Raw genomic sequence first — 24,447 nt, forward strand, 5'->3', positions numbered from 1 at the left:
ACCCCCGGGCTGGTGGTCCTGGGTGCTGTAAGAAAGCAGGATGAGCAAGCCATGGAGAACAAGTCAGCAAGCAGTATCCCTCCATGGCCCCTGCTTTGGTGTCTGCCTCCAGGTTCCGGTCCTGACTTAGTGTTGGGCTGTTACCCGGAAATACAAACTGAAATAAACCCTTCCCTCCCCAAGTTGTTTTTGGACATGGTGTTTACCACAGAGGTAAGAACTCTAAGACACTCATGATCTTTTATGCTTTACTGTGACACTGTGAAGCAGCACACTCATCCTCCAGTTTTAAAGATTCGGGCTTTCTAGCCGAGGGTGAGGGCTGGATCCAGTGCTCTGAATTCCAGGTTCTATTTATCTTACCACCACAGCCACGGGGCAGTATGCTAGAAATTTTCAAGGCCATGGTCACTATCACCACAGCTGAGCAAAGGTGAGGCAAGAGCACAGAAAACACCTTGGCTAGCTGACAAGAATAGGACTCAACCTCATGGCACGGTAGCTCAGAGATGAGACCTCTGTGTAAGAGATGTCTCAGTTCCAGTCTCAACTCCACAACTTATTAACTATCATGGACAGTAGAACAGAAAACAAATATTTAAACTCCATCAGATCATCATGAGGATAGTGTACATCAAATACTTTAGAAGGGGTTTCTAAATGTTTATCTCCCAGTAAACGTTGGTTTCCAGAAATAGTATTAGCTGCAAAAGACAAAATCATACTGGATGAAGCTCTGTCTTTGGTGGAAATCTCTTTTGGCTGGCTGCAAACCTCCCATGGCTCAGATATGTTGCAGTACAACACAGGAGGCGGTCAGATCAGTATGGCATAGGCAGGACACTTACCGCCAGGATGGCAATGACGATCCCCACTGCACAGAGCACAGCATCGTTTATAGTCTCGCTGACTTTCAGGGGGTACTTGATGCTCTCGTCATTGCAGTAAAACCCTCGATGATAAGGCTTAATGGTGCTTGTCTCGATGATGAGGAAGGGCAGAGCCGCTGGGGGAACACAAGTGAGGGGAAGGGAAGAGAAAAGAGAAAACGTCAGTGCCAAGAAGGAGCCAAAGGGGAACATCCTACAGCAGAGACTACCCCAAGCATCAGACAGAAATGCTGATACGACTCCTACATTTGTGGTATTCTGCAGCCTCTGTGGAGCTTTCATGACACGGATCCCCTTCTCCCCTTTTATCACCACAGGGAAAGTGGCATTCCCTCCACCTTTTTTGGTCCCTTGAATGCTCAAAGAGAGGTAGTGGAAGAGTTGGAAAGGTGTCTTCCATACCCTGCTAAAAGTTCAAGTCAGATTTTTTTAAATGAGTGACATGACCCAAGGCTAATGATGTTCAAGGTGACGTCTCCTGCCCTAACCATTCCTGCTCTGAGATGCTCATCTGAGGACCATGCCTGTTCCACACAGTTGTACAGGCACCAGAGTCAGACAACTTGGAGCTGAACCCTATTTTCATCATTTCCTAGCTATCTGGCTCTTGTCCTCACCTCATTCACCTCTCAGTAACTGTGTGTGATGAGCAGTTGTTTCCTATACATAAAGCCTCTGGCAAAGGGGCTGGCTCGGTAGATGCCATTTTCAAGTCTTTTCCCTCACTGTTCAGAGGCATAGACTAGAGTTGAGCTCAACCCTTCCATCTGATATCCCAGATGGGAGCCCAATGGCACAGAAATACAAGGTCATTCTTAAAGCGGTGACTGGTTATCAGTGGTCACCTACTTCCATTCTCTCAAAAGTCACAACTAATAGATTTTACCACTTGCCCAGAAGTTTCTTAAAGCCCTGAAGCATACAGCAAATTTCCTACATAAGTCTTGCATGAGTATTATAGTCACCTTCTCCTAGGGTGCCTGGCCCACAGTGACTCCCTCCTACAGGCATCCACCAGTCTACTTCTTGTTGTTGTTGGTATTGTTTGAGGCAGGGTCTCTTTATGTAACTCTGGCTGTCCTGGAACTCATTATGTAGACCAGGCTGACCTGGAACTCCTAGAGATCCACCTGTCTCTGCCTCCCAAGTGCTGAGATTAAAAGCGGGGGCCATTAGTCCTGGCTGGCTGAAAAGCTTGAAAGGCTCTTACCATGAGCCTGTTAGTGGCTTACTAAAGTGCCATTAATGACTCTCCATTGCATGAATAACAAAATCTTTAGCTCTGATCCAAGGAAAGCCCAGGACCAGAACCTCTGTCCTTCAGCCTACAGCTCTGCCAGCCCTCCTCTGGACACCAAGGAAACAGGTACAGGGTCGGCCTCACATTGTCCCCAAGGCTAACAACTGTCATTATTTACTGAACACTATGGGAACCTAGAGGCCACTTTAAGGCATCATTTCAGCACTACTCCCTTCTTCAAGGGGAAAAACATGAGACTCAGAATCTTTAGCTCATTTAGGGCTTGAAGTCCACCCTTCTCAGTGCCTAAATCCCCAATTTAACTTTGCAAATTGCTTTCATCCAAATGTGAAATTCATTAGTGGGAGAAAAAAAAAAAACAAGATAAGCAGTTGTTTAAAAGATAAAATTCCCTTTTCATTTTTTTTTAAAATTACATTCATGTCACGTTGCTCAAAGCCCCAGACCACCTTTGGAAAAAAGTACCACGAACTCCACAATTTTTCAATTACCTTGGTCCAGACCAGCAGCGATAAAAACCCTAGCTTTCCAAAAAGTGTATTTATGTATCACAGTGCATACACACATGGATTTATTTGGTTTTATTCTTTGAATTTATTTGAATTCTCCGGCTATTTATTTTGTGACCTCTAACTGCTTCCTGCTAGAACAACAATTTACTTTATCAAATTCATACTGGTGCTTTGAAAAGAAGCTCAGCAATACACCACAGTATCGGGCCTGACCTTCTCAAAGTAAACACAGAGGGGCCCCGAAAGGCAATAACCATTCACTTTTGAAAGTCTCTGCCCTGGAGTAGAGGGGGTGGGGAGGCAGTGGATAAGTGTGTTGGCGTAGTAGTGACAGAAGTCGCTGATGTTCTGGGGTTGGGGGCCTGGGAGGGATATCATATGGGCTCAGCCTAGAGATTTTGAAATGGGATCAAGCTGGCTATGAAGAGGGGCTGAGAAGCCAGAAACTGCTATTATAGCATACTTTTAGAGCTCCATGCATTGGTCTCTGAGGTGCTTGAGAGCCAAAGTGTTGCTAAGAAAAAACTCTCAGGATCGGAACAGACTACAGTGCCTCTGTTTGCGGCTCACACTTAGATCTCCAGCATCTATATCCAATAGTTTTTAGATGCCTGATATTTGTGGTTCACATTTAGACCTCCAGCATCTATTCAATGGTTTTCACATGATAGGCCTGTAAAACATGTTTCTGGGGACAATAAATAAGACATTCATAAAAGAACTCTGGAGTTAGAGCTAGGCTAATGATCTCAAGGTTGCTGTTCTACTTGAACAGGTCATTTCATATCTTCAAGAATTCCCTTTCTGATTTGCTAAATGAGAAGAATGAAACCTAAGTTCAGTTTTCCTGGGATAATGGGATAAACTGATGTATTCAGCCATTCGATCAACAAGTGTGTACTGACATTTTAACTATGTTTGTTCAGTGCAGAAATACAAACCCACCCAGACACTGCCCTCAGGGAGTTTCCAGTCCAGTCAGGGAACACACACACACACACACACACACACACACACACACACACACACACACACACACACACAGAGCACATCTTTCCAGGAAGATTTGTTTGAAAGAAACCCAAAGCAGCACATGGGCAGTAATAGCACAGAGTGTAAGACACGCTAAGGACTCTTGATCAATGTCAACAGGTCCAAGGAGATGGCTCAGAAAGGAAAACCATCTGGTTTGTTCCTTTGCCCTCTCTTTGGCTGGGAACACAGATGCTTTCTTTCCCTGTGGCTCAGGGAGGGTTTCCGCTTCTGATTATACGGGTGATGACTACAAACAGACAAGAAGTTGGATCTAAATAGTTTCTGTTTATTTTCTTGAAAGGCGTGGAGATATCATTTAGAAAACCCAATGGCCTTTTCTATCTCCTTTACAAACTTGTGGTATTTAATGAGGGTGATGCCAGTCAAATCTTGAGTTTGCTCCAGAAAGAGTTGATGGAAACTGAAAGAACACTCCCCCAACTGGACAGTTAGTTCCCGGGACAGAAGACCACACTTTGCTTCAGGAGAGCAGTGAGAGGAAAAGAAGGAGGAGTCCTTTGCAAAGCAGGGTGTCTGTTCCCATCCCTGCCACCATTTTTATGATCTTCTATTGTCTTCATTTAGCTTTAAAAACAAAACAAAACTTCACAACACCAGAGAGTAAGATGCTTGACATAGCTTCTGCCCTGGAGAAGTGCACGTGGCTGTTAAGAAGTCACAAACCAAGGACCTGGCAGTGATGGTAACACATACCTTTAATCCCAGAACTCAGGAGGTAGAGGTCAGTTTGGCCTACAGAGCAAGTTCCAGGACAGCCAGAGCTATATAGAGACACCCTGTCTCAAAAAAACAAAACAAAACAAACAAACAAAAACAAGGCACCAACCAAGAGTGCTAAAATATTACCTGTGCAATGGCTGATGCATAGAGAGAACATAATTATTCTACCAGGGCACTAAAAGTGTCCTGCAGGGGATAGAGACTTGAGTTGACCTTTGCACGAGTAGGAGAAATTTCTGGGCCCCATGAACCATGTACACCCATGAATATGCAGTGCAAATTAAGAACTCTGATCCTGGCAGTTACAACTATTACGGAATACAATTTCAGACTCTGCTGTAGTCATGAAAAGATAGCTAAACAATGAACAGAAGAAAGAGAACACAGCACAAAGGCTAATAATGATAGTTAGCATTTACTGAGCAAGCACTATGTGCCCACCCTTGAGGATTCCCACACGCACTGTTGTAGTCTAACAACCCAGTTACTTACTGACTGAGCTGTGGAGATGAAAGAGGCTAAGTCCCAATCTCCAAGGGGCCTAAAGGCCAATCACAGAGAGCTAGCATGTGAAGCCACCCTATGGCTCAAAGAGATTAAAGTGGTTTAACAGAGTTACTCTGTCAGTTAATGGTGAAGCTGGATGGAGTTCAAATGACCTGACTAAATCTTGGGTGCTTTCTGGAGTGAGTCACTTAAAACAGAAGCACCCATAGGTATGAATAAATGAGCTGACCTCCCGAGTAACTCTCATGCAGGAAAGAGAGAGAGATAGAGAGACAGAGACAGAGAGACAGAGAGAGAAGTTTTTGAACAGTCAAGGCAGCCTTTCTAGCTAATGTTCACTGAAAATCCATTGTATGCCACACACACACACTAACTAGATACACACACGTCTAATTCTATCAAAGATCTGAAGTCAATATCCTAGAACTTAGATTTATTGATAATAAAATGTATATTATGAGCTGTCTGCAAATCAGAGCCAGAAGAAAGAGAATAATCTAAAGGGTCTAGACCTAGCCTCAAGCCTCTCTCCTCCTTTTTAATCAAGGATCAATTAACTTCCTATACCTCTAGGGGCTTTGTGGGATGTGTAGGCTGCAGAGGAGGCGAAATATGAACTCAGTGACAAACACTTAATGGGCAGAAAATCAAAGCATGAAGAAAGGCCGCAGTGTTGGGTTCAGGCCTTTGAAACTTTGCTGGCTTTGAAAAACTAACACTTGGGCAGGTTGGGTGGTTTGGGGGTGGGGTGTAAAAAAACACAGGCTAAGTTTTCATGGCCCACCCATTGATCAAGTCATGTGGGGAGTGTTACCAGAGTGACCCAGCCCCAAAGCCAACTCCCCGCAGCCATGGTTTCATATCTGCACAAAATTAAACACAGCCTCTTCTCTGAAAGTGTTTTTTAGAAGCCCTTGGTGAGGTAGGGCGAACGGAGCAGGAGGATAACGCTGAAATGACTGCACCTCTCTGCATGACCAAATCCCAGAGCACTGGAGAGGGCACTTCTCATCTGTCCCGTAAAACAAGTCCTTGCGATGCCTCTCCAGAGACTTGCCCATTTTCCACTTGAACCGATCTGTACTTATCTTCACTTAATCTTAGTCAAACAGCTGAGAAGCAGTTGCATGTATCTTCAAATAAGCAGAGTGAGAGTAATAATTAAGGCAACATCCAGAGAGTGCCTACATGCTTACTGGCAAAATGACACAGGACGCTCAATACATGCACAGGCATTGGCATGGCATAGCTGCCAAGGCCAGGCAGTTACCAAGACTGGCTGGTGGGAGTTTTATGAGCTTTATCAATAGGGCAGAGTTGTGAGTGAGTGTGCTGTTCAAACCACTTACAAATATAAACACCAAGGATCAGAAAAAACAAACAAGTCTCACCCAAGTGCAGGGCAAAAGACACTCATTTGGACCAGATACCAAAACTAGAGTTAGAAGACACTTGAAGGGGTTTAGAGTCTTCTTTGCAATTTATTTACTGTCTACAATTACTGTGAAAGTGTGTGTGTTTGTTGTTGTTGTTATTTTCATTTGTACTCAACAGATAATTGAAGACAGAAGTTTTGTATTCCCCAAGGTCTCCCAGTGCATCCATAGGTCACTGGGATTAGAACCCTGCTGTCTTTCTTTTGGTTCATATTTTCTTTCTCCCTGATCTGACCCTTCTTTATAAATGCATTCCCTGTCAAAAAATGACTAAGTAAAATCACTTAAGGTCAGAATGGTCAACCCAACAACTACTTAGAGGTTCAAAATACAAATATTTATGTTGCCGGTAAGTGACAGTATTTCTATTTAAAGTAATTAATTGCTACTGGTCTTAGAAGTGTGCAAACTTTCTCTGGTTTATAATATTTGTCCAGATTTTTAGACTGGACAGAATCCAGATGAGCAGAATCTAAGTTTACTATGAAGGCGTTTCTTTGAAACAAGCTCCATGAAAAACACTTGCAGTTGGCAAGTGTGAACAGGCCATATTCGGGGCCGAGCCTTCCCTTGATAAATGCCCATTCTTCAGGGCTAGAAAGTTCAGATAGAGTCCTGCTGCTTGTGTTTCCTGAGCCCAAATCCAAGGACTCTTGCTTAGGGAAACAAACAAGGATGGTCGGTTCCCTGAGAACCGAGCACTGTTGGGTGCTGGGGACACAGTGGTGAGTTTCACTTTCCCACCCTCAGGAAGTCTGGGGTTCCATGGCAAGGAGAAACCTGTCTGTGGCCTAATCCTCCGTATTATAAAGAACTTTGGGTACCGTTACTCGGGAGTGCTCACAGTGAAGACATCACTAGTTTTCAGGGCTCCAGGTGGAATTCTGGGCCTCAAACATGCTAAACAAGCACTTACTACTAAGCTACAAGCCTAGCACCATACAAGAACTAATATCAGTCTTCAAATCTTCAACTCTGGCTGTTTGGCCCTTTCTACTTGGATTCTTTGCAAACATTTATGAATTTTAATTCTTTAATGTGTCTGTTGCACAAGCAGATACCCCTGTGCCATAGCACACATGTCCGAGGACAAATTTCGTGAGTTAGTTCTCTCCCTTCACTGTAGGGTCTGTAGATAGAGTCATCAGGCTTACGAGGCAAATGAGTTTACTCAGGGAGTCATCTCATGAGTCCCTTCAAAACGCTACCACATTCGCCTAGAAACAAACCAGTAGACCACAGCTTGCACTTTCATTAAGAGAACTAAAGATCTTCCTTGCTTCCTTCTTTCTTTCCTTCCTTCCTTCCTTCCTTCCTTCCATTCATGTGTGCTGGTGTTTTGCCTGTATATATTCTGTGTGAGGGCGTTGGATGACCTTGGGACTGGAGCTACAGACAATGGTGAGCTGCCATGTGGGTGCTGGGAATTGAACCCATGTCCTCAAGAAGAGCAGTCAGTGCTTTCAACTGCTGATCCATCTCTCCAGCCCCCCTCTGTCAACTTTATATATTCCACAAACAAGATTTTCCTCTCCAGTAAAATGCAACCAACAGGTCTTACCATCTGTTCACCTTGGGTGAAACAGAGACACTTCAAGACTTTTTCTTCTCTTTTAGGCCCGCTATTCAATATGGATGGGAATAAATCCTCATTCGCTGGGCATCTATGATATTCCAGGAGCTTCAGATATATTAACAGATTTAAATTGCAAAACAATCCTTTCGATCGTTAGTTGCATAGTCAAGGATCAGAGAGGCTACAATTTGTCTGTGCCCACTAGCTGATGAGAGGAAAAACTAGGGCAGGTAACAGAACCATCCAGCCCAAAGTCCATTGGGCCAGATATACTCTTTTGTTAATACAATATCTAGGTAGACATTCATGCACTCAAACCACAAAGCTGTGGAAAGTAAATTTGCCCTGAACAAGGACAATTTGACCTGAACAAGGACTAAACCCAGGACCCCCTCCTGGCGCTACATAGATCCAGACTCTCTGCTGCCTAGGTCTCCAGTATAGTTTGGCTACTCGAGCTAAGGTACTGTGTTTCAGAGCTCATATATAAGCAACTACATCTGATTTCTCTGGCCAATAGCCATGTTTTAAGCTCTTGTATTAAAACACCACTAGAGATCAGCTACTTCTTTCTTTTTCCACTCTAAACCTGAAGTTTGCTTGCTTGACTTTGTGGTGGTCATTTAATATATATATAAGTGTTTTGCCTGCATGTATGTCTATGGACAATGTGTGTATGTAGTGCCTATAGAGGTTAGAAGAGGGCACAGGATCGCCTGGAACTGTAGTTAATCTGCTTTGAGCCAGCATGTAGGCATCGGAGATAGAACCCTGGTCCTTGGGAAGAGTAGCCAGTGTTCTCAACTGCTAAGCCATCTCTCCAGTCCTCATTCATGAACTCTGGCACATAGGATTTCATGTCTCACCGCCTGTCAGGACTGCGTACGACCCTGGCGAGGTCACTCTACCTCTCTCCATTTTTAACATCCTACAACAGAATGTTGTACAATAGTTCTCAATATATAGAACTATGAGGGTGAGATGCAATTTACAACATGTGTGATTGCCCGGCTCGGTGAATATTAGTTCTTACGCCTGTGTATGCCGGGGAGTCAACCAACAGGGAGCCTAGTGCCAGGAATCCTTCTAAGGAAGAGTAAGATGTGATCAGAGTTCTGTCCAGACTCTACTGAAGCAGCCATGAGCTCATTCAGCCACTTGCCAAAGGTAGTCTGATCCCAAGAGAAAGAAAGACATGCTTGTAAAACCCTAAAATTCTAGGGACTTCTCAAAAGTGGACAAACAGATGTGCCTTTGACAGTGCTTAGCAGGACCTGTTCCCTTGATGCCAGGAAGAACTGTCACTGCTGAAGCACTATCAAACATTCCCAGATCACTCAAGGTTCAAGGACAGCAGGTCCAAAACAAAGTGAAAAGAAAACACTGCTTCTTGTTTATCCAGTGTTGAAACATGCACTGGTCAGCATGTGTGTGTCCATCCAAGCTCTGCTGTCCAGGTGTACAAAAACACCACGTTCTTGGGGTGCAAAACAACATGAACTGGCAGGACATCAGACATACCTGGAGGACAGTTTGATAGTCAAAAGGCAAGCCCAATCGACATCGGGGCAGGGTTAGGGCCAAAGAACCCCTGGAGGCTTGTAGGAGCAAGACAGTGCTGGTTGGCAGTCCGAGGCATGGGTGGACTCCCAGGCACTTCAAGGTAGATGATCTAAGGTTAAGGTCAAGGCCACACATTGGCAGTCCACATCAAACCTGCCTGCCAGGGATGTTCTATTTGGCCCACCCAATGCTTAAAATTGTTTAAAATTAGTGCTCATAGTTAGTATCAGGCAGTCTCACATAACATCCAGATTCCCAGCTTCTTAAGCCAGCAATTCTGCATGTGGCAAGATCTGGGCCTAGGCTATCTCTTCAGTTGAAGCCTATATTCTCCAGGGGGGGCCATTGGTCCTCACCATATCCCTAGCACTAAGACCGTGTCGTGTATTCGCTGGCATACCCATCCCACCTGTGCTGCTGATTTTTTTATGCTTATTTGGTCTCTTTAGTTACTTAAGTTAACTCCCTGGCTCGGTAGATATCTGACTTTCCTAACTCTGCATTAAAGAATAAAGGCGTTTCTACAATATGGAGCCTACGCAAATAGAAATAGCCCTGTTCAACAATGTCCTCTGCTGGGGGGGGGGGGGGGTGTACTCCTTTGATCTCAGTGCTTGGGAGGCAGAGCCAGGTGAATCTCCGTGAGTTCAAGGACAGCCTGGTCTATAGACTGCGTTCCAGGACAGGCTCCAAAGCTACAGAGAAACCCTGTCTGGAAAAACAAAACAAACAACAACAACAACAAAAGCCAATGTCTCCCATGGTAAACACTGCCCACAGCAGACATGTGAAGGTGTGTACTGTCTGGTACATAGGTATATGTCTCAATCTTGAACCAAGATAAGCCTCCTATGCTTTCATGTAAGCACAGCACTAGGCAGGCAGTTGTGTATTTTAGATGCCAGAAAGTTGAGGACCAGTGAAAGGCAAGTCTTGTTGAACTCTGATGCCACCAGCAAGTTTCCTCCATAAGTCTGGTGGTGTAGCATGCAGGAGCACCTCCCTTATGAGCCAGGTAAACAAGGTGTGTCATAAAAAATTACATGGCTATGCAGCAGAAGATATGGGCTAACCTAACCCCTATACCTGTTTAGGTGATCCTAAGTGGTGTTATCATAGAGTTCTATTTTTAAAGGCAGTAGTTACCTGAAATAAAAACAAAAACAACCTCCATATATATGATGGAAGCTCACTAATCCTAAAGAGTCAATGCCAGGCGAGAAAAGACTTGTGTATAAAAGCCTATCAGATATGTTGGTATCACCAATCTTCTCAAAATGGAGTGAGGCATATACATTACAGCATTCTAACACCACAGTGATCTTCCATTTACCAAGTGGGAGGACTAAGACCCACCACACTGACATAGTAACTATTCTCCTGTACTGTCCAAGAATCACTTCAGAAAACAATCCACTTCTGCCTGCCTTGGAACAAAGAACAATCCCCAGCACTTAGTAGAAGCTAACCAAAATTCTCTAACTTGGGGGTGGGTCCTTTACTTTCTTGGTGAACTTGAATCTCATGAGTGGTTGAAGGCCACAGCACTCTAAGCTTCTTAATCTTCAGCTCCTCCGGCTTTTTCACAAAGTGAAGTTACTGTAAACACTTTTTGAGCTCTTCAGGGAAGGCCAGGAGTCCCAGTGATTCAGCTGCTATGTACCCCACCCCAGCTATCCCAAGAGTTAAGGGATCAATTTCAGCATCCCCCTAAGGTCCTCTTGGAGAATCAAATGAGAGGAAGTTTACGGATTCCCAAAAGGTAGCTCAGACCTGGGCTTGAAACTCATTTTGCCACTTGACAATCTATGTGATCTTCATCAAGTTGCTTAACTTCTCCCCACCTCCCCAGTAAGAGGAAGATGCCAATATCAGTCTGAAGAGCCCTAAGGAGTAAATTTAGTATGGTAGGCATTAACAATTAATCCCCTACCCCTTTGAGTCGAAAATCTCTTAGCCCTGTTCACAAGATGCCACTCAAGTAGGTTGAATGGTCTCCTCACTAAAGCAGCTGTAGTAATCTGGACAGGGGCTCTGTCACCTCGGACTAGGACTACCACTCGCATTGAGCTAGACTGGAACGGTTCCAGGGTGCCGTGGATAAGACAGCTCTCACCCTAGGAGCACACTCCCCATTCCCAGGCCTGTCAATGTTCCTTTTGTAAAACGTTCCATAAGGTGCTACAAATGAGCTTGGGAGGGTTAGCCAAGTTCCTGTTGCCAATACGATCTTTAAAAATCCGAGTAGACAACAGTCGTTGACGCCTGTGTTTCAGTCTTGGTTTTTCAGGGAGCTGCCAGTGCAGTCACTGGACCTCACTTTCACTCTGAACTCCGGTCCCTTTGGTGCAGCCTGAGTAGGGTGGTTTGCCCTAAGGGTTTCATCGCTTACCTAAAGTTACAGATTAAGGGCTTTGCCCAAAGGGTATGGAGTCTTTTCCAAGTGAGAAAACGTTGTACCCAAGATCCCTTGACAGGACACACGGGCTCACCAATGGTCAACCTCAGCTGAGAAACAGGTTCCTGCTGCTCTTTAGAGTGTGAAGGCGGATGCCAGGCAGGTTTCCAAGGTCAGAGATAATCATTTTCTTAAGAACAGCAACCAGGTGGCTGTACCCTTTCTCTCTTCAAAGAGTCCTACTCACAGAGGCTGGAACTGATACTTAGAGGCAAGGTCCCAGAGCATCACAACAGGGGACAGCAGGGGTCACCTGACTTTCTGCAGAACTGGGCAGCTGTCAAGTTTGTCCTTTTTACACTGGAGCTGTGAGGCGTGCCTCTCACATGACTAGAAATCCAGGTGCTCTGAGGCTGCTTTAGCAGGGCCCCTCCCCACCCTCTCCCGCACAGGGACAACAAAATGCAGGCATTTCCATACCCTAGGGAGAGCTGGCTTTAGTCACTAACTCCTAGGTGGCTAGCTATAGGAACTCCATTGTTCCAGGGAAGGCCCTCCAGCCAAGACTCTCCAGGAAGCCAAAGCCCTGGGACGCATTTTTCAGCTGTTGAGAGAAAGGGTTCTTCCTGGGATGTTTCTTCAGTGGTTCTGGAAGCCAGGTCCTTAATCCTTGCAAAGCAGCATGGAGCCAGCTTCCCTCAGAGGGACACAATGTCTAGAATCCTTCTTGCAAATCAAAACAGAAAAACTCCCTTATTTTTTCCCTCTACAACTTCTATCAAGCAGACAGGGGAAGGGAATAGTATAGTCCAAGGGAGGGGAGGTTCCAGGCCTCTCTAACCCCCTCCTTCCTTATGACCCTACACACCTGACCCTAGGCTGAAGTTACAAAGTCCCCACTGTTCTTTCTGCCTCTTTCCCCGCCCACCATACGCCCCTCCCCAAACACACCCAGACACACAAACACTTTTTTGGAGGGCAAAATGCCAAACAACATTATTCCCCTTCACCATGGTATTGCCGTGAGAGCTGCCTGGTATGTTTGCCAGAGAAATGGAAGGTTTTTGTGACTATCACATCACCCTCCACCACTGCTCCTCCCTTTGTGGAAATGGACTTGAAAAGAAAGGGAAGGATCCCCAAGTGGAATCTAATTGGGAAGACAAAAAGGAAGTACAAGGCTATTGGGTCAGGGACTGGGGGTGCGGGGTTGTGCTTCTGGGAGCTAACTTGCTTACAAAGCCCCGAACTCCAGCCTCTCTGGGTCCCCCAGCACAATGTTACAGTCTGCCATAGGTAACCCAGCTTAGAATGAGGGTGCTAACATGTGAGGTGGGAAGGCGGGAGCTTATAATACAAAGGGTAAGTGTTTACACGACCTAGTGAAAGAATACTGTGTCACAGCCACAAATAAACAAACAAATAAATAATGGTCTTGGTGGGTGGGGGTGCTGATTTGCTTTTGTGATTGTGGAATTAGCAGGCTTAGGTACAGTCCTTCACGCTTTGACCAAGTCAAGGCAATGTGACAGCAGACTAGTGGAGTCTCAGGACTCAGTGTCCTCAGGGGCAAAACAGGCCCTGCAAAAACAGTCTTGAAAGGCTACAGTGGGGATTTCCTGAGACGGTGCGCTGAACAGCCAGCCACGGAGCAGGTGCGTTGCTGAGGCATCTTCCTTCTCTTCCACTGGAAGCACAAAGAAGAGGGAGCTATTCCTAGTGAGGGGGCAAGCAGGTCCGTGAGAAATAATCCACCGCCCGCTGGTGCTGTGAAGGAGCCGCATATGTGGGCTGCTGCTTGTCCATCAAAATGACAGAACGAGTCTCAGGGAATTAATTATTCAACACACTCACCCTTCACAAATCCCATCCAAAGGAACGGTTTGATTCCTTTCAGTACACTGACTATACAAAATACTGAAAGTCCAGTCAGTACACTTCAAAAGCCTCACAAAAACCCAGGCCTGGCCTTGGCAGGAGTTCCTCAGCCACTGGGTTTTTCTGTGTGTGGTTTATAATAACATGCAAGCCTGATGCCAAGTCCTAATCTATTAAGGGACTGCCAATTAGCAGGGGGCTTAGAGTTGTAGGTTTGAGAACTGGGGAGTGGGCCTAATTAGGCTTGCAAATCATTTCTCTCCATTGCCGCTCACAATCTGACACAAGGTATACTAGCCAATTGTTCTAGAGAGAACACTTCTGTATTTTTGTTTATGTTAAGATGCCAGACCCAAAGGCTAGTGCTCATGCTCCTGTCTGCACTACATGGCAAAGGTGGGAGTGACAAGGCTGTGTATCTGGGCAGTACTCTCAGTCACACAATCACTACCAGGGGCACTTAACTAAAAAATAATAGTAAGAGCCGGGCTCTGCCTCGACCTACTCAAGCACTCAATCAAAATAGCAACAGGGGGATGAGAATGAATTAATATTCTCCCTCTCCTCTCCTCTCCTCTCCTCTCCTCTCCTCTCCTCTCCTCTCCTCTCATCTCTTCTCCTCTCCAGTCCCTCCCTTCCTTCTTTTCTTCCTCCCTCCTTTCAACTCTTAATGCCTGGGAACAAACCCAGGTAAGCAAGTACTCACCACTGGGCTACAGCCTCAGACCAAGAATTCCTTTTTTGTGGGGGTGGTTGGGGGGGGATTGAGACAGGGTTTCTCTGTATAGTTTTGGAGCCTGTCCTGGAACTCACTCTGTAGACCAGGCTGGCCTCGAACTCACAAAGATCTGCCTGCCTTTGCCTCTCAAATGCTGGGATTAAAGGTATGGATCACCACCACCTATTTTTAAGATGATTCTATCTCAAGGTGATTTGGCAATTGCTGCTTCTAAAATATAATGTCACCCTTGGCTAGAAAAGTGATATAAACATCATATATATGTACTTACATATAATACGGTTCACATATGCATACACTAGACACAATTTTAAACTATTGAATAGCAAATATTTCCTGAGCAGTCGTTGTATACTGGAGCTGGGAAACACTAAGGAGTTAAAACACGACTGTGGCCTCCAAGAGCTACTTTCCCTCGTAGATCACCTGCAAGGACCCCATGAGGATTCAAACCACCAGTCTCGCCATCCTTTCTCTTCTGCCCAGGTAGGAAGTAAGTTTTCAAATGCTTTGTCAACATATCTTCCAGAAAGACATAGGTGTGATTCTGGGAGCCAGACAGCAGAGGCTATTTAGAAGAGGAGGGAAAGCTTGAGAAGTGTGTGGCTGAAAGACAGAGGAGACAACCAGTGCCTTCTGATGGCCTAGTCTCCAGACTGAGGGCAGGGAATGGTGCTACAAGGTTTCTGTGGCAGAAAGAGCCAGAGCCAGGGCTTGGGGGCCCAAGGTCCTCAGTGATTTTTTTTTAAAGTCCCCTTTGCTCTTTGAGCCTCTTTATCTAGCAGAAAGGGTGGACTAGCTGATCGTTCTCACCAAGTTCAACAGGAGCCTGCCACCCAGAGCAATTAGCAAAGTTCACCATTACATTGTACAATCCAGAGGAATATGGTTCTCTAGTCATCTCTAGTCATTCTAAACTGATCCACTGCAGTTTTCAAACAAGACTGAGCTTTCACCTGCAGGCACAGTATTTAGCATGCATCCCCTCTACAGTGCTGACTACACTCAGCAGGCCCAACTAGGAAAGAGAGTGGCTGGGCAGCCAGTATTGAGAAAGGCCACTCTGGTGGCTGTGTGGGCAATGGTCTGTAGCAAGGGAAGTAGAGTCAGCTGGTTCCAGGCAGCCAAGATGTGACTAAACCACCTTCCACGAATAGCCTGGGCACTTCTCACCCACCCCCTTCCACCCAGAATGAGATGTGCTAAGGCCTCTGTCACCACGCTGCAACTCCAGATCCTGGACAGCACAACTCAAATAAACACTACCTGCTCTTCAGGAGTATCTGAAGCTGGCTCCGTCTCAGCCCCACATACCTCTCTAAACCGACAACTCACATCCCTCTATATAGACACCTTCAGGTGGCCTTAACACACAGCATAATTCCTTCCACCTGGGTCTAGGTTAGCGCTCAACAGTTAACAGACAAACCTATCGGTTGGCAAGGGATCCAGAAATGAAAATGTGGCTACAGTGTCCCTGTGGCTGAGTGGATTCTGGAGTCACACACCTGGGGTGTGGCCTTCACCTTTAATGGGTCCCTTGGCCTCCCACTGACAAGGGAGGAAGCAGGGAGTATGTGGGGATGCTCTGACAACCCCTGGCACACAGAAGGCTCAGGAACTATTACATCTGAGAACGTGGGGCATCTTCCATAAGATGGAGACAATCAAGTGTTACTTAGTATAGAAGGGAGTCCATTATTACAAATGTAGATTCTAAACATGAAGCCCACAAGCTTTTTGGTCATTTTCCTTGTTTTCATGACATTTGAGTGACTGGAAATGTCCAAACAGAGTATAGGCTTTGAGGTAAAATAAATTTGAGTTTGGTGTTTTGATTTGCCATTCAGTGAGCTACACAAACCTGTAGACCATCTGTAAAATGGGGACAAGATGACTAATCCTGACCAGTTTCCAAAGGCTATTATGGATTCCTGAGAAGTCAAGGAGTGTGTGCGTGCGTGCGTGCGTGCGTGCGTGTGTGTGTGTGTGTGTGTGTGTGTGTGTGTGTGTGTGTGTGTGTACGTGACAGTATTATCCATGAGAACATAATACATTAAAGAGGACGAAGATTACCAAGGTGGGGTTTTGTCTCTATGATTTATACAGAACCATTAAAGCAATTGATAGCATATGCAAAATTATATAAACAAATTTATATAAAACAGGCAGGCTTTCGATTCTCAGCTCACTGCTAAGGGAAGATGGGGAGTTTTCTTTGTACTCAATGAAGCTTTGAATGGAATGTCCTTGGAAGTTCCCCAGATTACTTCACACCGATAGCCCCATAATGTATTTGTTCATTCTCTCTTCATTTTCTTATTTGTAATAAATATTAAGCATTTACAATGAGCAAAGCACAGGGGGAATCACCCTTCATTTGCTCTTCATGTGGCGAAATTAGGGAGTGGTGATTTGCCTGAGAGCTTTCAATGGAAAAGGGGCACAACTCCCGGACTCATGCTTGAAGCTTTCAATTCTAGTGGGGGCTGAAACTAAGATGGCAACTTGTTGATGCCACTCTTCCTGGGGTGCTGGCTGAGAAGACACCATCAGCCCAACAGTTCTAGCAGGAGTTTCCTCCTCCCTGTGAACTAGACACACTAAAGACCAGGGGTGGCTGGGAACATTCATTGCTTGTTGCTATATTGCTTCCTACCCTTCCCTCAGATTACTAGAGCACACTTGTATATACCCACAGTATGTACACACACACACACACACACACACACACACACACACACAGTCTACTGAAGTCATTTATGCAAGAAAAAAATATCCTAAAACCTGGAGGAGGGAAAAAGGAGGTGGATAGTTTCGGTTTTGTTCCATTTTTATTGAGCAACTCATGTATTGTATTGGGGACTTAGTGAGCAGATAAGCTGGCTCTCTCAGATCTCCCTGTCAGGAGTCTACAGAAACCTGTTTCTTATGAACGCCTCTCTGTTTAAGACAGAAACACAGCATAGTCTCTGAATTTCACTGCCACACAAATGCCGTAGTTAGGTTCTGTGCATCACCTCTAAACACAAACAGCAGAAACATCTCTGCTGGATGCCCTACAGCTAACCAGAAAGCCGCTGTAGCTCAGGTCAGGTCCAACCGTCCAAGTGCTTCCTGTGTTGTCAATCCACACTGGGGAACAATCCACCCCCGGGTCCCATGGCAGCATGTATCTCATGCTGGGTATCTGTTTGCAACTCCAGGCTCCTGCACCTCCAAATTCAGATGTTTCCATTCTTGGATCAATGATACACCTTTGGGGAATGGAGGAAACATTCCTAATTTACGAAAATTTGTACCGTCTTGCCTGGGCCTCATCTGTTCAACAGAATCAGTTTTCAATTGTGTGAGAGAAGAAAGCTACAACTCCTCTTTAGAGCAGTGGTTTAGCTGACCCAGGCCCTCCCAGAGTACGTATGTCCTGTTGCCAATGCTTCTGACAACCCCACCAGTTTCCTTATTATTCCTATTGTTTGTTCCCTTCACCCGGCATCTTACCACAGAGCTGACAGGAAGTGGGGCTTTTCTGGTCACAGAAGATTCTGCGGCATAAGTAAGGTTTACACACACACACACACACACACACACACACACACACACACACACACGGCGGGGGTTGGGGGCACATCATGGAGTCTTCTCTCCTATGTCAATGGCCCTTATCTCAGGGTGCTGTCCCTACTCTTCTCCTCTTGATTGGCTTGCTGTCCTTTAGGATGTGTGTGGTGATGAGCATTACAAGTCTTATTTTCAGGAAGACCAACGCGGAACGCAGTTAGGATGAGGAGCCTGGTGGGTGGGTGTGAACACCTGGAGTGGCAAGTGTTCTTCCAGAAATCTGTCTCTACACCTTCCGGTCCTCAGTTTCTCCCAGTCACAGAGATTCTGAGCCCCTGAGTGGGAATTGGGTCTTGTAAATTCTGCAGCCGTGAAAGCCTAGTGTAAAGCTGGCAGTCAGTAGATACTGAGTGATACAGTGGAGAGATGAATGCATGGATTACAGTGATGATTTTGGGCCTTGTAAGAAAGTCTCTGACCTCCCAGTGAGACACCCTTACTAAAAAGGAAATATCCATGGACCTTTACGGATTGCTCCGCTTTCTGGCCAAAGAGAGAGAGTGTTGTCAAATCCAGGTTGTATAGAATGTGCCGGCTTGGCTGGTAAATGACAGGTAGCTTCTGAAACCAACCTTCCAGGGTTCCAGCAGAACCCCTCACTGTATGGGGAAACTCTATACTTCCTCCCTCGATTGCCTGAATCCCTCTTCTCGGCAAGTCCCAGGGCACTATTCCAATCCCACAGTGCTCTGTGCTGAAGCCAAAGCTCAGTTTCCTGCCTCAAAGGGCCCTTTGTTTAGGCTCTCTTTCCCAATCAGCGTATCCTGAGCTTGAACCCCTAGCTTTGGAGAACTCCGAAGCCTTGGCAGTAGAGGACTTGCCAGCAGGTTTGTGGTCCTTAACAGCTTTCACAAACCTCAATGTGAGGGAATGTCTCTAGCTAAGAAACGCTTTTCATGGGAGGGAGAGGAGGGAGTATTATTTTAAGAGTTGCAAAAACAACTTCAAATCGACTCTTTAGTCTTTAATTGCTACCAGAAGACTGAGAACTTCTTGTTCTCTCATACTTCATTAGGATGATAGTTTTAATCAACTTTAAATGATATTGGTTAATATGCTCTGCTCAATCTCTCGGGCAGATTTTGCATCAGAACACTGGAATGCATTAAAGACAAATTTCCAACATGGTCTCCCCACCTGGAAAACACCTTCAACCAGAGAGAGAGAGAGAGAGAGAGAACACAGATGGAAGGGAGCTACATCTGCACAGCTGCCACTCTCAAGGCTCAGATACACTGAGTCCAATGTACACTTTTACTCTCACTGCAAATCCAGTGGCCGCTTTCCTCCACATCTACTTCTTCCGAGGCTTGCCAATCATCTATGACACCTAGCAGTTCCCAAACACTTCCGGGGTCAGGGTACAATAATATCAAAGCACCTACTGTCGCTAGGCACCTCCCAATCTCCTGACAGCCTGCAAAGTAGAACTTACCCTCCCCATTTCACAGTTGGGAACGGGAGTTTGCAGAGGTCAGCTATAAACTAGCAAATGAAAAGTCCAAGATTTGAACTCAGAAAAACCTGACTCTAAGACATATTTTTCTATTGTGGCACACTGCCTCTTAAAGTTCAGAACTTCCTGCCTATGGGAATTATGATGGGAAATTATGTAATCTGTCTTCCTTAATGACATCTAGCGATTCAACCATCAAGACCTCCAGTGAACATTGTCTTATGGGCACAAGCCTTTGTGTCGCTGAGGACTTCTGAAGATAATGGATAGCACCATTTCTCTAACAGTAGTTTTGGCAACCAGCAAAATAACTCAAGAGCAGAGAGCTTGCCCATCATGTGTGAGGACCTGGGTTCAATTCCTGAAGCACACACACACACACACATACACACACACACACACACACACAAAATCGTTCATCCACACATCTATTCATTCATTCTCTCTTATTTTTCTTTGCCTGTTCAAAACCTGCTACAAGGTAAGGCTAGAATGAGGTAGGTTAAACTTTTTTGTAAAAGAAACCATCATGGTTAGCACAAATTTATTTTTGTTGACCAAATGTATCACATCATACAATAATATAAAAGCTAAATTTAAAAGCCTAAGTAGTTTTAAGTTAAGTACACACTCCCAGTCTCTCAAAGTTCCTTAGACTGTTATGGCTGTTATTGACTTTAGCCAATAACTTTTTTTCCATTTCATCATGATGACTTATAGGAAGCAGGTATTAAGCAGTACTTAACTTTATAATTACACTTAATAATGTAACTATTTATAGAAAAAAAGATACGTGCCAGTGGCTACCTTGAGATTGTGAAATTATATGAAACAAAAAAATGTACTGTCCTCTTTGCCTTTATGTCTTTACGGTCTAAAATGCCTTTTTTATTTATATATTTTCAATAAAATTAGAAACTGTTTTATAAAAAAACCTTCAGATTTAAAAAGATGGCACCAAAGTACAAGACAAACCCATTCTTTAAATTTTATTTTATTTTTTACCATTAGAAAGATCAACACAAAGTGGCATGGGACCCACTATACGGTGAAGTCTGCCCAGAGTACACACTTGAGATCTTAACTACCAAGAACTAACTGGATAGCACATTCCTAACAGGGATGGAGAATGATGTGGTAAGGGGAAGGCTGGGAAAGCCATCCAACACACATGTCTGAGGCACAGGTGTGCAGAGAAGGAAGACAGAGATGAGAATGGAGGGAATGGGGGGGTAGAGGGCAAGGTGGAAACAATTTCTGAGGGTTCCCAAGCATACTGAGAGATGCTTTCTGCAGTGATGGATAGGAACGTTTACAGTCATGGGAACGCTGTTCTGAGGAGAAAAGCCTGGGTCTTCAGAACTGCCATTCGGAAGCACAATTCTGGGTATCTACTGCCCAAGGACACCTACGGATTGCCACCTAGAAACACAATCTGCAAGGACGTGTTTCTCCATTTGTGGTAGCAGTATGTACTCAATGTGACGCTTCAGAAATGGGGACAATAGAGAGAAGAGAGGGCATTTCAGACACAATTGCATTCACACCATCAATATGAATGAATACTTCCAAAGTATTTCCTGTTCCCACGGCACACCATCTCCCTCAACAACGCATCCACATTTTACCATTCACCAAATGACAGCAATTTGTCCAAGGTTCCCCAGCGAACACCACAAATATGGAGCCTGGACAGCAGCAAGCTGCCTCATAGACCTTTTACTTTTATCATTTCATTAGAGTATCAGATCAAAACACCTGGCTGTGTTCACCAACTGCTGTGTGACTGTCTTCTTGTCTTCTCGCTTGCTCCTCCAGAGCAGGCCCCCACCTCCTCAGTGTATTCATTTCTCTGCGTCTTCCCCAAGGCATTGTATGTGTCTCGATAAACCCAAGGGACAGAGAAGACAGTCAGCCACACTCAGGAATGTACTCTGTGGTGGCTTTCTGACAACGGAGAATGGTGGGCAGCCAGGCATTCCCTTTGCCAGGTGCCTTGTGTGTATTTCCTGTTCACCCGTGAGCAGTGAAGGAAGAAAGCTGCTCTAATTCCTAAAGCCCATCCCTGGAGAGTCTGCTCTGCATTCTAAGTGTGAAGGACGTGTCCAAAATGGGACTGCTCTGAGCCCTATTTAACTTTTCCATGGGCCTGTGTTTGCAAAGCACTACGCCAACCCCCTCAGAAAGAAGTGCCACAGAATTTCTTTTAGGAGGGTAAAAAGACCTACTTTATGCACTCGGTCTCATGCTAATCAGAGCACCATTGAAATCCTGGCTGAATAGGAGCCCTACAATAGCCTGGGAAACACTCGGTGGTCTTTCCAAAGCACAGGCTGCTTCAGTCAAAGCATTTCGCTCCCTGGCTTTTTAACTCCTTTGGAGAAGATGGATAAGAAGGGGACTAAGGCTGGGATCAGAAACTGCTATTCCTCTACAGAAAAGTCACCCCACTTCGGCACAAAACTTGCTGGGTTCTCTCGAAGCTTCTTCTAAGACAGAACAGCTCCCTTCGGTATACGTGTAATGGAAGTGGACCCAGGGTCCGGTGACTGGCTCAAGGGAGATCCCAACACTACACTTTCCTGGGAATCTTAGTAAATGATCTCTGCTAGAGATTAACTAGTTGAATTATTAATGCGATGTGTCACCAGGCACCAACAAGAGTTGAGACCCACACTGCTGACCAGCTCTGTAAAAAAAAACCTGAAATGAATGATTGCCAGCCTCCCCCTTCACAGGGTTGTTGTGAAATTCAAGTAAGTTAATAATGCATGAAGCGCCTTAGTGCACAGCTTGCCACATAACGAGGATTCAGCGAAGCCCATGCCCTCGTAGCCCGAAGTTCAGAGTCTTGCCTCTATTCTCTTGAGAATCTACACAGGAAATTCTGACATGGACAGAGGGCTTTAAACCCCAAATCCAATTTAAATACTTTATAGGGCCTGATACTTTTAAGACATTCTGACTGTTTTGCTTTATTCATATGCTTGTTAGAAAAAATCCAAATGCCAGTTTTCACTCTTGGGGAAAAACGTAGGTGTTGGTTGGTTCATGGCCGAGAATGCCACCATTTTCTATCCCAAAGCCTGTCATTCAGTCTCCCTGAACAGTAGCTGCCTGGTCCAGAGCATCAATTAGAGGACTGGTTCCTTCAGGGCTATAAGATCTGATGAGATGATGAGGGGCCTGACTGTGGGATACGGGATACGTGTCCAAACATCCGCTTCCCAGCCTTTTCCAGCTTACCTAAGGCAATGCTACTCCAGGTGTTGTGATGGGGGGGGGGGGTGGGAGAGGGTTGTTTGTTTGCTTTGGGGAGTGGTGATTGGGAGCTAGAGATCCGAAGTGAGAAAAACTAATTGAAGCAAGACAGAATGCCCAAATATAAACTCTCAGACATATATAATGTCATCTGGCAAAATTTTCAGTGAACGATTTATTCATTGATAATAAATCCTCAATTTCACAGCTGGGACAATCACAACTGCAAACAATCAGTTTAAGGCAAACTCACGACGGAGCTTCTCAACTCCATCAATGGACTTAGGAAAATTAAGTCTAATATTCATGACAGCTTATTTCCCCCAGGGATGGAAAGCCCTGTACTTTGAATGCTTTGACCCAAGATGTATATTTTATTTTCGCAGCCAGTCCCTAGGAGGTCGGCACTCATACAATGCCTCGAGTTCAGGCCTCTCAAAGCAATCCCTCAGAAGGTGCTAGGAGCCCACTAGCCCTCCTGCCCTGCCAGCGGAACTGCTCTCTGAATAGACTTCAATGAGAAGCCCCTGAACAAAAGACTCTCTAGTAAGTAGTAACACCTTTGGAAATATTTTTAATACCTCTGCTTTCTAGAAGTTTCTCCTCACGAGCACAGAATGTGCAGTTGCTGCAAAGCAAAGTACTCCACATTTAATCAAAACAGCCACTAAGGGCAGGTTGTCAGCAAAGGCAAAGATGAGAAACGATGTGTTAGGCTGCTCCTCCCTAGAAGCCTACAGAGGCCAAATTGACCAAAACAGCCCCTTTGGGCAAGTGTCTAATGAAATGGGCTGTGTGGCTGAGAAACATTTCTGCCACTTCCTGTTGGTGGTTGCTAACTTTATAACAATGTGGGTCATTTGTGGGGAAGAGGCCAAGAGGAGAAGTTCTATTTACTACATTTAATGAGCGAGCTGCATCCGCAGACACTAACCAGAGAAGCTCAAAATTTACCACTACAGCAGATGGAACCCAAGGCACAGAAAGGGTCACTAACAGAGTGACCCATTATTGCTGCCTGGTGTGAGCTACAAAGGGGCTCTAGTTCAAGGCCCTCTCAGCCCACAGAAAGCCTTCCCATAGAACTCCAGGGTCCAAGCCGGGCGGTGGTGGCACACGCCTGCCTTTAATCCCAGCACTCGGGAGGCAGAGGCAGGCGGATCTCTGTGAGTTCGAGGCTGGGCTGGACCGACAGACAGCTTCCAAAACAATACAGAGAAACCCTGTCTCGTAAAAACCAAAAAAAAAAAAAAAAAAAAAAAAAAAGAACTCCAAGGTCCAGTCCTCTCTTCCCTTCTTAGTTCGAGGTTTTTACTTTTTTCAAGGTACCAGCATTTATTCCCAACAGCAAAGATCCCCCCGAAGCTTCTTCTTGCCCTCTCCCCTATTACTTCTATAAATATTTTCAATCATTCTCTACTTTTGTTAGGCAAAGCATGAGGAGTACCTGTATCTCCTAATGGACAAAAATAAGAAGCAGGCCCATAGTGAAAAGACAGGTGTCACTCAAATCACAAATTTAGAATGCTGATGCATGGACTAGTCTAGGTACTTAAAAAAAAACAAAAACAAC

General features: G+C 45.2%; 1 protein-coding gene across 1 annotated transcript in view; it reads right to left on the bottom strand.

The window, feature by feature from the left end:
• Window positions 1–24,447, bottom strand: part of Plpp3 (phospholipid phosphatase 3) — a 75,798-nt gene that overhangs the window by 39,515 nt on the left and 11,836 nt on the right. Inside the window, exon 2 of the mRNA XM_005072183.4 lies at window positions 849–1,006. Coding sequence (XP_005072240.1) covers window positions 849–1,006 — 158 coding nt within the window. The remainder of the gene's footprint in view (window positions 1–848; window positions 1,007–24,447) is intronic.

This window comes from Mesocricetus auratus, unplaced genomic scaffold (assembly GCF_017639785.1).
Source record: "Mesocricetus auratus isolate SY011 unplaced genomic scaffold, BCM_Maur_2.0 Super-Scaffold_100014, whole genome shotgun sequence".
Taxonomy (NCBI): domain Eukaryota; kingdom Metazoa; phylum Chordata; class Mammalia; order Rodentia; family Cricetidae; genus Mesocricetus; species Mesocricetus auratus.